General features: G+C 40.6%; 1 protein-coding gene across 1 annotated transcript in view; it reads right to left on the bottom strand.

The window, feature by feature from the left end:
• THBS2 (thrombospondin 2) overlaps positions 1-10,949 on the bottom strand; it is a 165,885-nt gene extending 154,936 nt beyond the window's left edge. The window contains exon 1 of the mRNA XM_082251223.1: positions 10,641-10,949. Within this exon, the coding sequence (XP_082107349.1) occupies positions 10,641-10,662 (22 nt within the window). The 5' untranslated portion in view covers positions 10,663-10,949. The remainder of the gene's footprint in view (positions 1-10,640) is intronic.
• Positions 10,950-14,623: the final 3,674 nt, after the last annotated feature.

The raw sequence follows: 14,623 nt of genomic DNA, 5'->3' as shown, positions 1-14,623 counted from the left end.
CTGGTGTATGGGGCTGTGTAGCCAAAGACCTGTCAGGGTGTCCATGCTGACCTTTGTCCACAGCCAGAAGCACCTACAGTGGGTATGTGAACATCAGAACTATACTATGAAGCAACAGAAGACGATTGCGTGTTCTGATGATTTCCAGAATGGTTTGAAGAGTACAACAACAGGTTTAAGTTGTTGACTTGGCCTCCAAATTCCCCAGATCTCAATCCAATCATGCATCTGTCAGATGTGCTGAAAAAAACAAGTCTGATCCATGGAGGCCCCACCTCACAACTTGCAGGACCTAAAGGATCTGCTACTGACAGTTTGGTGTCGGAAAGGGATGAGATACTTAGCCCAATGGCAGTAATGTGGAAAGCTGTGGATATAGTTAGACTCCTTTACTAAACATTAAACAAGTTAAATATTTTTGCTAACAGTATCTGAAAAATAGGGCACCTTTACTTCACAAGACCTTCCTAACCTGACCGTTGATATAAATGTAAAATTGAGGTCCAGGATCTATGTCAGAACCTGCATCACTTGCGGAAGGCGCTGCGGTTCCCAGAGCTGAAGGACACAGTCCTATGTCCCCCAGCAGCCAGCAGATCCCAGTAATTAGACTCTACCTAAAGCTGGGAAGGTATATATACTGTAACTCCTCCCTTGATTTTAATCTCTGCTACAGTGTTTTGCCTATTAGCCAGATACCTGCTTGTTGACTTTTCCTGATCCTAAATTCCTACCATGATCCTGTACCCTGCTACCTCTCCCCTCTCCTCTTGTTTCTGATCCCAGTCCTAATTCCCCCTGCCTAACTATTCCTTGCACCTCTGGTTTTACCCTGTTATTCTGTGTTTCTCCTTTGGTTGTAAATATTGCAGTATAGTTAGGTTGCTAGTTAGGTATTTTGTCACCTGGTTTATGGTTCATTTATAGCTTCACTTTAGTTGTGTATTCTGTTTGCTGGTGTTGGATAGGTTTTCTTTCATTATTAATACATTTTAAATCATACACAGTGTGGTTTCAGATGTCTAAGTACAGTTACACTGAACTGGTCACCCCTGCTGCTGTTGGATACCTGCATTCAGTATCCCTTCTGATCTGTTATCTGGGACAGACACAAAACACAGTCTGACTCAGTTCTTGTCATATCCAAACAGAAATCAAAGGGCAATTACAACATTTATATTTGGGTATAGGTAGAGCATGGAGGGCTGAGTCAGCTTCTTGTTTGGTGAATGTCTTGGGTTCTTCAACATTTCAATCTACCTACTGTAATTCCTAAGGGTACTTTCACCTCGGCGGACTCTGTTTTGCTCAGCGGAGATTGATCCGCTGACCCCGCTAAGCAGGCGGATGACAGGTCTGTCTCCGCTTACTTTGCAGAGACTGACCTGTCAGATCCCTGCTTTCCTCTATGGGAGATCGGATGAAATGGACTGCCTGTCAGTTTTCATCCAATCCGATCCTCCAGACGGATGGAAAATAGGGTTTCTATCCGTCTAGATTTCACAGATAGGTTTGTATCGGATAGCAGCGGATGTCAGCGGAGATGTCAACACTGACATCCACTGCTCCAAGGGGGTGCATGGAGCATCTGATCAGGTCCACCTGAAAAAACTGACAGGTAGGGATGAGCTTCAAGTTCGAGTTGAACGTACGTTCGACTCGAACATTGGCTGTTCGCTCATTCGTCGAATGACAAACAAATGTGCTTCTTCGTGGGAACTTCGAGTTCCCGCATTATCATGGACTCTGACCTCTGAATTCCAATAAATAAATCACTGGCTGGGGGAAATGAACTCACAGCTCTCTCGTTGCAAGCCTGGTATTCTACCACCTATGCCACCTTAAGCTGAACACACTCTCCCTAAGGCCCCTTTCACACAGGCGAACCGTTCAGATCCACCTGTCAGTTTTTTTGGCAGATCTGAATGGACGCCCCATGCTTCCCTATGGGGCATCAGATGTCAGCGGAGACATGTCCGCTGACATCCGATCCGTCAAATCTGCATGGATGGAAACCCTATTTTCCATCTGCCAAGTGGATTGGATCAGATGGGATCGGATGAGAACGGACAGACGGTCTGTTCCCATCCAATTCCCCCATAGAGAACAGAGGGATACTGACAACTGTGTCTCCGCACACAGCATGGAGACACAGGTGTCAACCGCATGCTCAGCGGGGGATCGATCCCCCGCTGAGAAAAAGGGAGTCTGCCTGACGTGACTCTGTGTGTGAAAAGGGCCTAACTTTTATCTCATCCACTGTGTGTAGGGTGAAATAGGAGTTAGTTAGCTAGGCAGGGAAAGTGTGCTCAACCTAAGCGTACTTGACGGTGGTGTAGCTGGTAGAATACCAGGCCTGCAATTGTGATGGTTGTGGGCTCGAATCCCTTGGCCAGTGGGTGATTTATAAGTGGAAATTTATAATTAATAATACAGCTAGCAGGGAGAGAGATTTTTGCTTTTTACAGTCTGTTGAGATCAGATAGTGCAGTGTATACCATAAAGTTATTTATATATATATATAATATATATATATATATATATATATATATATATATATATATATATATATATATATATATATATATACACTTCAATTTATGGCAGTATTGCTGAAAAAAACACGCCCAAATTAAAAAAAAAATGGTGTGGGGTTCCCCCTAAAATCCATACCAGACCCTTATCCGAGCACACAGCCTGGCTGGCCAGGATGGGGGTGGGGGTGAGCGAGCACCCCCCTCCTTAACCATAGCAGGCCGCATGCCCTCAACATGGGGGGGTGCTTTGGGGCAAAGCACCTTGCCCCATGTTGATGGGGACAGGGGTCTCTTCCCCACAACCCTGGGCTGTGGTTGTGGGGGTCTGCTGTGGAGGGGAGGCTTATCAGAATTTGGAAGCCCCCTTTAACAAGGGGACCCCCAGATCCCGCCCCCCCATGTGAATGGATATCGGTTACATTGTACCCTTACCTATTCACTAAAAAAGTGTACAAAAAAAATAAAGACAAAAGCCAGTTTTGGAAAATTCTTTTATTAAAAAATAAAAAAATAGTGTCCCCCGATGATCAGTTGCCCGTCCGCCCGAAAAATAGAAAAAAAAAAAAGAAGCTGGCAAGTTTAAATGACATTTTTTCCTTTAGAAATGTCAGTATTGCTGCAGCAGGCTAGAAACATTGTGTCCCATGGACTTTAATGGAGTTTGCATGTTCGCAAGAACATTTCCCCTGTTTGAGATGTTCAGTGCCAACCGAACAGGGAGTGCTCGGCTCATCACTACTGACAGGCGCACCTAATTGGAAAGCCCGTGTGAAAGGGGCCTAACTCTGTTTGTCCACCCAGGAGCTTGTAGTGTACTTGCCCTCCTAAGCTTGGTACATCATCCTCTGTTGCATTCCCATAATGCTGACCATATACAAAATCCTGCAGTCACTGTGGGAACCCCTTTCAATGGGCGCAGTAAGTGTGCAGACCCTGGAATTCATATGCAGAGATCTCACCAACAGAATCACTGAGATACATAAGAAACTGTTTTTGGGGTTTACTGGTCAGGTGTTTACCAAAATAAAAATATCTCTTATGGGTAGACTGGCCTTTAGTCTTTACGTCTTAAGTAATTGTTATATATGCAAACAAAAAGGTGTAATTTGTGTTTTCATGATTTTAGATTATAATGTTTGTTGAACAGATAATAACCAAGGAGAGTACAAAATAGAAACAGTATTTGGATACCTAACAACACAGCAGTGGACAACCTTTGCTGGCCTCTGCTGTTGTAGGAAATTTATTTTAGATCTGATTTTGGAGCTGGTTTGGCTGTTGTGCTATGTTAAGTGGTTTTCTTTGTTATAATTCAACATGTGTACTCTGTGATTGTGTGCCAGGCTGTTTGTATTAAGATGTAATCATGTTGGCTGAAAAATATGTATACTCATATTACAGAAACACACACTATAGTTTATTCCTCATTATATAAGGGAAAGTTGCATACCAAAGGATCAAAATAAATTCTCTTTAGTAATTAAATGTTCATCTGCGTTATCATTTTCTTTATTTTAATTCATTTTCACATAATTTGTGAACTATCCCATCGTCAGTGGTAGTTGTATTTTTTGCTAAAGTAAATCAGTATTAGGACTGGAGTAGATAGATGGCTGTTGCTGTCAAACACTGCCATATATACACATTTGAAAATAGTGCTTACAGCTGAATGCAAAGCATTGCAAAAACGTTGCCCTTGAACTACTTTGCCTTCGATGCATCCCAATAGGACCTGCAGGGTCCAAAAAAAAAAACACATCAGGGCAAACATAGCCTCAGAATTGCCATCCACACCACACTATTGAATTAAATTGGAATCTGCTGGCCTTTGCTTAGTGCACATTTCAAATGCACCCCAAAAGCAGGAAAACAACACTTAGGCCCCTTTCACACAGGCTTTCCGATCCGGTCCACCTGTCATTTTTGCAGGCGGACCTGATCGGATGCTCCATGTAACTTTATGGAGCAGCGGATGTCAGCGGAGACATGTCCGCTGACACCCGCTGCTATCCAACCTGTCCCTGAAATCCAGACGGATGGAAACCCCATTTTCCATCCGTCTGGAAGATCCAATCGGATAGGATCGAATGAAAATGGACAGGCGTTCCGTTTTCATCCGATCTCCCATAGAGAAGAGCAGGGCTCTGACAGCTCTGTCTCTGCATAGTAAGCGGAGACGGAGCTCTCATCCTCCTGCTCAGCAGGGATCGGCGGATCTATCCCCCGCTGAGAAAAACGGAGTTCACAGAGCGCACCGCTCGTGTGAAAGGACCCTAATGTACATGAGACCTAAGGTAATTATGTCAAGCATTTGCAATAATGCATGGTATGCTTGTATCTTGGCCTACAAAATCATATATTTACATATAGTAGTTACATAGTTAGTAAGGTTGAAATAAGCCCCCGTTCACACTGGGGCGACGCTACTTCGCCGGGCGACCTCATAGGTCGCGGCGCCCTGCTCGCCCCGCGACCTCGGAGCGGCCGGCATTGGACTTCATAACATTGAAGTCTATGCAGGTCACTACGGGTCGCCCCAAAGAAGCTCCGGACCCTTTTTCTAAGTCGGAGCGACTTGTGTCGCTCCTATTAGAACGGGTCCATAGCTTCTGTATGGCGGGCGACCTACGGCGACCTGTCAGGCGACCAGGTCGCCTGACAGGTCGCCCCAGTGTGAACGGGGGCTAAAAGACACAAGCCCATGTTGTTCATCCAATAGAAAAAAATAAATAAATAAATCAAACCTCCATATACACAATCCTACACCCACAGTTGCTCCAGAGGAAGGCAAAAAAAAAACTCTAAGGCATTGTCCAGTTTGCTCCAGCAGGGGAATAAAATCCTTCCTGATGCCCCAGGGGGAAATTGAATATTCCCTGGATCAACACCTTTGGTCTTATCACCTATAAATGAATATATCAATTTATATTTTGTGCATTAAGGAATTAATCCAGCTTTTTTTTTTTTTTAAGAATCTGATGAGCCAGCCAGAACTAGTTCTTGAGAGACTGAAAATAATTCTGGTAATTTAATTGTATCCAAACCCAAGAAAAATGTAATATATGTCAGTTTATTAGTCCTTGTAGTGGCTACATTAACTTTATTTTTTTCCAGGCTTTTTCCTTTATTTTCACCTGGTGATTCTGCATCTACAGTATCACATTTCCTTTCCTAACATAACCACACTGTACTGTGTCTAGAACAGGATGTGTGTTAGAACTACAGGACACCTACCCCTCTCCTCATCTCCAAAAATATTGAGGCGATAGAATTGCTAGTGCGCTTCAGATTGTTAGTCTTTTATGGGCTCGTTTACACATGCCCCCGAAGAGCAATCTGTGGTGAAATGCTCTTCAAAGGGCGTTTGATAGGCATAATATCACCTCCTCACAGCCTGTTTTAACACCTAAAAACCCACACCACTGCGGCGCAACCACATGCAGTGGTAATGGAGTGGCCCCAGTCAGGTGAATGGGTCATATTCAGCATGTGGTACTGCCAGCTGAGCTTGACAGTGGGTATAAATGTTGCCATACTGAAACAAAAAGCATCAAAGGTGCAATATGTAAGCACCCCTGTCTGCTGCCTTTGCAGCCTAAGGGGGTGCAGTTTGGAGCAGTAAAAACATGGCTCAGTCACGTGCATGTTTTTACTGCCTGCTAATCAAAAGTGTAAACAAGGCCTTACTGAACAGGTAAGTGTTAACCTGCCTCTTTTCCACAGTGTTGCTGTTTATATATTTTTACCCCTGATAAGTTTTCTTTAAAATAAGTAATGTTTTAAAAAAGTACTGAGCAAGTTGCATTCTACTATGCACAATAGCTCTGTCCAAAAATCTGGATTAAGGGCAATAGTGATATGCCACGAGTAGTATATCACATGAACCAATTTTTACCAGTCAACAGAATACAGAGGTTAAACAGTTTTTATTTCTACCAGTAAAATATATAAAACCACATGTATCATACAACTGCTTGCATATTGATACCAGCAAACATTCTCCTCATCATCCACTGCAAAAAATGCATAGTCTATGGTCAAAATAGAGAAATAGGGTCAACGCGTTTCACTGAACTTTACGCTTCCTCAGGACTTCCTATCTCTTAAACAAATGCAAACAGCTAGAAGATTCATCACAGAGATGATGTATCCACCAAATATGTGGTTCAACTATGTCAAACAATCAATAACAATGCAATTAGTGAGTGACCCCAATTGGTACGGTTCCACTGGCCTGTGGGGAGTCATCAGCCCTCAGATATTGTTCTGATAACTGAAGGATTGCTGTATATGCACAAGATGTTATTATTTATCATATCCAATGACCATTGATTGGAATGCAGAGGGATGAAAATCATTCCATACTGGATACAGAAAGATGCAGCACACTGATAATAAAGGAACCCTTGGACCGATGGCACAAACAGCAAACCTCACTTCAAAATTTAATGAAAAAGCAATATTTTTAACAGAAATTTTGAACGACTTTCATCAAGTCAACCAATGTAGTGAAGAGAATTTTCGTATGAAATGTTCTTTTGAAAATCTATTAGTGTGTGGTCAGCTTTGTCTTTGTCATTGGAACAGGTGTCTCTACTGGAGATATTTCCTCACCTCTTGTTTCAGCGACAACCATGAAAAATTGTAATTTCCTATCTTATATCCTCAGTGGAGTGGTCACCAGGGTATAAATAAAGAGAGTTCCCAAGCAGGGACCTTTCTTCACTCTATAAAATTCTATAAGAACAAGATGATACACTTTAAATAATTCCAAAGGGGATCCTTTTTAAATGTACAAATACATTTCACATGGACAGAAAACCCACTTGTCTACTGGATGCCAAAAGTAATATGTTTTTACCTTCCAGGGTACTGATCTCAGAAACAAACAATCCATTAGTATTTCATCACCTACATACAATACACTTCTGAATAAAGAGAATGATTTCAGACAACCTAAAAGCACAGGCCTTGGTAAAGTCTAGCACAACCGTGTAAATTTTAGCACGTTCCACCGACAGTGAATTCTTGAGAAGGACGTTGTACAAGATGTTGATCTAGTGTTGTCAGGTTACAACTTTTGGACTGTTATTGTTTAGAAACAGTAGAAAAACTATGAGAAGACATATATCCTAAGTGCAGACACCTTAAATCTGTTTTAGCTTTAGCTCCCTAGGTAGGTCTGTAGAGGTGGGACATGAAAATTGCTTGGGTCATCATACCGTCATTTTCAATTTGTTGGCAAAACTGCATTATTTTCATTAGTCTATTAAGACCCGGTTCAAAAAAGCATTCTGTTTGTCTGTTTTTTATACAGACCAAGACAAGGTATCTCTATGGGTGGGTGGATGTAAACAGATGTCCATCTGCCCACATCCAAACCTATTTAGGTCCGCAAAAACAAACAGTACTTTTCTGTTTTTTGTGGACCTGAATCGGGTGAAAAGTGATGAGGAAGGATGAATATCCACCCTTGATATTGTCCATTTTTCCTCCATCATGAGATAGAGATAAAGTCAGAACAGACATGGGTGTCACAAAAGTGACAGCTGTCTTGCTCTGATCCAGCTCAACAGGGGGTCTGTTTACAGATCTCCTGCTTACATGGAATGAAGGGCAGGGGTGTGAAAAGAGCCTAATAGTAGACACAAACAAATAAACATGTGAATATTTCTTTTCCTAAAGAGTACCTCTTCACCTAGTGAAGGACCCTTTTCACCCAATTTTCTCAATCTTAATCCTTACCCCCTTTTAAATACCTTTTTTTTATGTAGGCGGCCCCTCACTACCGTTACAATGACTTCCTTCCAGCTGCCAGAAGATTCCTGGGATACTCATGTTACAGATTGCAGGAGGCTTCAGGGCCATCGGAAGCACAATTCACCATAACACATATTCAGGGGGGCTGTCTGTCTCTTCCTGGTTCCTGTAGACGGCCCCCTAATGACTCGGAATGGCGCATGTGCATCATCAGGGGCCAGCTTCAAGTAACTGGATAAAACAGTCAGCTCCCAATGACATAAGCAAAGAAAAATTGCAGCGTGGGACCCAGCGTGTGGCAGCGGAGTGACGGATTACAGCAGGACAATGCTGGCTTTACTGCATGTGTGTGTATGTGTTCTAAAGATACCCAGGCACAGGTAAGAGGAAGTAAAAAAAAGAAAAAAAACACGGGTGGGGGGTAAAGTTCTATAATACACATATGACATCCAAATCTAAATAGAGCAGTTTAGTAACAACATTTAAACCTTCTTGAATTATTTTGCTGATCTATAATATTAAATTCTATTTTCTCTTAATTTCTGATACCTTCTAAGGCTGTCCACACTACCAACTACTTTCTATGAGATTTTCTGAGATTTTCTGAATCATTACTGGTAGTAAGCCAACATACTTTCTGACGCAAAGCAAGAAAAATGTTAGATCCTGTCAATAAAAAATTTTGCACTATAAGCAAAATAGACTTTACTAATGATTACGTGTCCATTCCTAAGCCAGTACAATGAATCTGGAAAAAACCCAACAGTCCATAAAGGATCCCAACATTGTTTGAGTGAAAAATTACATTTGAGGATGGACAATAAGTGTATAATATTAAAACAATGTAAGTGCTGCTTACAATCTACATACAAGAAGTGGCTAAGATTATGCTTTCCTTTGTAAACGACTCTATAGCATCTCCCTGGTAACTGTGCTATAGTATAGAACACAGAGCAGTCTCCCCCTGCATCCCTTTAGGGCCAGTTATGGGCTATAAGAGCCCAGTAACTTTTGTAACTGTCAAAGAATGCAGCAACTCTAACATCCAGTAAACCCTGATTCTAGTAGTAACATCAACAGGTTTAAATCTGTGTAGTACAGCTTTCTAAGGACCAATAAACCCAACAATATTTCTTTTTGGTAACTGTATGTGGTCAATAATAACATTTAATAGCTGAAATCCCTTTTTTAATTTATCTTGCCTTTATTTATGTACTTCTCCAAACCAAGCTGTCCAGCAAAATGGTAGTTACAGAGGTTAAGACAAAACATATATCTTTTCCATGGGTTTTTTAGAACAATACATTTTTTCGCCCATATATTTTTTTCCCCCAAAAGTAATGTAAACCTAAACCTATTGTTGTAAAGCTGACCATACATCTGCAAATTTAATTTCAACATTCAATCCCTCTTTTTTAAAAATCGCAAATCAATCAAAGACATAAACAGTAGGTTTGATTGAATGCAGGGATCAATAATTCCCCGAACTTGGCAGTGAAATCCAATTGTTTTTGTGATTTTGTAATTTTCTTCGTTTGATTCCAATTTAATTAGATCTTACAGTAAACTGTAATAAAACGGACAAATTATGACCTAGTTTTGACTGGTGGTCAATCAGACTTGTCGATGGTAGATTCCTTAGCTTCTGGTGATTACTTGCGATCATATTTAAAAATCCGAGTGGCTTGAAAGTGGTTAAAATTGATTGAAAATAACTAAAGTGTATGGCCAGCTTTACTGCTTAAAAAGTTCAATATGTCCTTTACCTAAAGTCCATTTACAACTACAAGACTATCCTGTCTACACGATGACAACACTGTTGTGTGATTTCACTGCAGAGTGACCAATGTTGTCACCCCATTAAACAAAGGGGAAATCAACAGATCTATTGGCAGGATCAATAGGTCATAAATTATGTTACAGAAAAGACAAAAACTGCTAGAGACAGACTGCATTATATTTTATTATTTTTTTTTATTATTTTACCCATAATTCCAATTTAATGGTCTGCCCTACATACAGTATGTAAATAATTTTATATACATTTTATCTCCACAATACATTGAACTTATATAATTTAAAAAAACTAAAGGACCACAAGTCCCAGCAAGCAGCATCACCACAAATCTGCTAACAAGTCATCCAAAGCTGCTCCATTCTTCTTTAATTTGTCTACATGTGATTTTATTTTATTTTTTCATTTTACCAAAAGCACATGAAAACGTAAAACTAAAGTTCCATTAAAACTCTCAACATTTGCTCAGTGCATATTTAATCTCAGTCAAGACTTCAGATAAAACTCTACTAAGTATAATAACAAAAGTAAAGACAAAGAAAGCTTACCTCTTTTTGTTACAAGCCTCATAAAAGCGTTTTTTTTCCCAATCCAAATATCAGAAGGAATGCAGAAATAAAGTAAAAAAAAGGACCTTCAAATGACTTAAAATGAAAATGTATTGTTCCCTTGTAGAGCCAGCCAACTGCACGTATGGGGAGCCTTGTCTAGAGTGGATAATAGAGAACAGTTCACTCACTTATATACTCAGCTTTCCACTGCATGCTGTCAATCAGACTCAGCCCCATAAGGAAGCATTTTCAAGAAGTTAGAAAAAAAAAAGCTGACTCCTGTGTGGAATGACATAAGAGTGTTCAGACCTGACAATGTAGTGGTGTGGAGGTGATGCTGAAGCCTGCCCCCTTCTGTGTGTCAGGAGGAATTTCCCAGCCTGCTGAGGACGGAGGAACAAGGGGGGGTAAGAAAAGATCACTTGTGTCTTTTGTGCTAGTAGTAAAAGCAGGGCTTCTGGGGAGGGGGGGGGGGGGCACATTTGCTCGGTTGAAGTAACATTTGAGCAGCCACTTCCTCAGTATAACTGGAAAGTGTCGCAGTAAATTCCTCGAAAGGAATGTGGCGACAGCCAGCACAGAGTTCTGATCATGGACCTGACAATGCTCTAACTGCCAGCACAAACGATCAATAGGATAATGTGGGGACACTGAGCATGGGAGTTATTAACCCACTAATTTCCTAATGCCCGTACACACGATCCAAAAATCAGACGAAAAATACCGCTTTCAAAGCGATCGTACGATAATTGGATCATTAGTACAGAGCTTTCGAGAGCCAATCACGACAGTTCATCAGATATTATCCGATCAGACAAGCACGGAAATGTGTCTTGTACGATACCACATCGTATGATTTTCGTTTATTCAGCACAGTTGTCGTCCAAAAATACAATACAAATACACTATTCATCACTTTCGAATTTTTATCCTGTCATATGAGAATTTGCGTAACTTTGATATGCAATTAGCATGTAAAAACAAAAAACAAAAAAAAAAAAAAGAATGGTCTGTCATCCAATTTTTGGATCATGTGTACGGGCCATAAGGACGTGTCCTGCTCTAGATCTGATTATTTTCCATCAGACACATCTACTCGGGAAAATAGTTTATGGGCTTGTTCATAGCAACTGTGTTGAGTTGCATTGATCTGCATAGATCAAGGCAGGCTCATTTGTAGGGTACATAGAAAACAATTGTATTCTAGGTGCCCCGTGCACGTACCAGTGCAGTGGTGAGCAGCGATGCGCTGAATAGAAATGTAAGCTCCTGGCACCATGCGTCAACCCAATACGCTGCGGTGCATATATTTGAATGAAGTGTCACTTTTTGACACTTCAGTAAACTTAGAAACAATACATGTATAAACAAACAAATTGTGCAACCAGTGAAAATTGTGAAACATAATTACTTAATTACTTAATTACAAAAAAAAACAATATAAGTAAACAATATATAAGTCCTGGAGATAATTAAAATTCATGCAAGGAAAAAATCTTCTATTCCACTTCTTTTTTACCACCACATGTGCCTTAGTGATACATGCTCTTCTTATTTTACAGTGCTCCACTTAAGTATTGTGTTCCACCACCTAGTATAAGGGGGGCCACTTACCAGATAACTTCGGGCCACCAGGACCCTCGCCACTTTGATGCTTAATCCTAAGCTTGGTGTGTACTTGGCATCCACTTTCTTTGTAATTATTGTTTTGTGATGAATTTAAAACTCCAGATGAAGCATGTTTGCGAAACATGTTGAATGTTTTAGCTCAGAGTGTTATAGCTCAATAGATTCTACTAATCACATGTACACTATCTGTGATGACCACACAGACAGATCCCTTTGAAGGACAGCTCTACCTACCGGTCTTCTCTGACGGATCCCTCGAATGTGGACTACATCACAGATAACTATGCAATAATAATTTTTATCTATATGTTTATATTTTCTGTATTTTTGTCATATTTACTGTCAATCACAAAACTGCTGGCATATTTATGCCTCACAGGCATTGTTTCTGTTTTTAACTGTACAATAAGAAAATGTTTATTTTTATCATACCCCTGTGCAGATAAAGTCCATGTTTTTTCCATTGCTCAATTCAATTCTTTGTACTTATATCCAATGCCACCAGCAGGATAACCCCAAAATGAGAGAACAATAACGCAATAACCGTGCATTATGTTTATTAAAAGAAAGATTATAAACAGATATATGCCAGTACACTCACATTTCCGTGTGCCATGAAGTGGCGCCCACTATGCAGAGCCTGGTTAGTATACAATCCTAATACTTTTTATCATACCCCTGTGCCGATAAAGTCCATGTTTTTTCCATTGCTCAATTCAATTCTTTGTACTTATATCCAATGCCACCAGCAGGATAACCCCAAAATGAGAGAACAATAATGCGATAATCGTGCAATATGTTTATTAAAAGAAAGATTATAAACAGATATATGCCAGTAAACTCACATTTCCGCGTGCCATGAAGTGGCGCCCACTATACAAAGCCTGGTTAGTATATAATCCTTGCGGTCACTCATCTCTCATAGCCAGACTGGGATCCACCTAAACCAGACGTGAGGTCAGTAGAGGATCCGGAAGTTCAGCCACTAGTCAAACACATAATATTTTGGGCATGACCTAAAATTGATGGCAGCAGCTGATTGATAATCGCTGGTAGAAAATGAACACCATGGGTGCCGTTTTGTTTATGTTTAAAGTTAGAAACATAAAAAAGTAATGGCAGAAAAAAAGCCCCAGTGGTCCATCAAGTCTGCCCCATGTTTTTTTTTTTTTTTGCCATATATCTCCCATTAGGGAAGTGAAAATCCTCCAAACTTCTCCAAAGTTGTCACCAGGGTCACAGGAAAAAGTGTCCTCATTAGACATTTTTCCATTTATTCCTGCTCTGGTGACAACTGGAAATTTGGGTTTTTCTTTTACTTTTACAGTGACAATGGAAAACAGGACAAATAGAGAAGCAGAATCTCCCCAATGAGAGCACAGGCAGCAATAAAAACCTGACATATGTTCTAATCCTTTTCCAATCCATCCAAAACTAGAAAAAAAGTTTGCCTTAGTTATACTTAAAGGAGAAGTATGGTCGAAGCTTTTCGACCACATTTCTCCTGTGGGTCACAGGAGTGCACTTCGTTCTGCACTCCTGTGACCCAAATTCAGCAGACAGTGGACTAAAGCCTGCTGTTGACTGAGGTCACAGAGCCGGTCCAGGTCCATATAGTCTGGATCTTCCAAGAAACCTTGACTTACAGCTGGCTCAGCCTCTCATTGAGCCTAAGCCAGGTTGCACCTACCCCCACACAGCCCAACGCTTCAGGGAATGCCGGATGGGCAGAGCAGAAAGTCGGTGACTGACAGTCACCAGCTCTCTGCAGGCTGAGGCCTGAGAGCTGAGCAATCAGCCGTGTCTGATTGCTCAGTTCTCGGTCTTCGAGGCGGCAGGGGGCAGCTGCAGCTGGGATTGGTGCTGCAGCCATCTAGGTAATGCAATACAAGGGGACAGCGCTCAAAAATCTCAAATAAAGAATATTCATAAACAAAAATCTCAAATCCGTGTTCAACAATATGCAAAGTGCGAAAAGGATAAAGTGGCTGTGCTAAAAGGTAAATAATGAATATTGACAATCCCTTTAAGTGCCAAGTGCAAATAATATAGATAATAACACAGTCCTTAGTGCAAAAGTGCAAAAAAGTGCTGGTGCTAAATAATATCCGATTTCAAATATACAGTCCTTATAATGTGTTTTCTGGAAAGTGCTGGTTATAACACATTATAAGGACTGTATATATGAAATCGGATATTAAGCACATCCACTTTATCCTTTTAGCACATTGCATATTGTTGAACACGGATTTGAGATTATTGTTTATTAATATTCTTTATTTGAGATTTTTGAGCGTTGTCCCCTTGTATTGCATTTATCACAATTTTTATTGTTTGACTAGCTGCTCAAA

Source organism: Pelophylax lessonae, assembly GCF_965119305.1.
Source record: "Pelophylax lessonae genome assembly, chromosome: 3".
Classification (NCBI taxonomy): domain Eukaryota; kingdom Metazoa; phylum Chordata; class Amphibia; order Anura; family Ranidae; genus Pelophylax; species Pelophylax lessonae.
The sequence above is the reverse complement of the archived record's forward strand: the minus strand, read 5'-3'. Positions and strand labels throughout refer to the sequence as shown.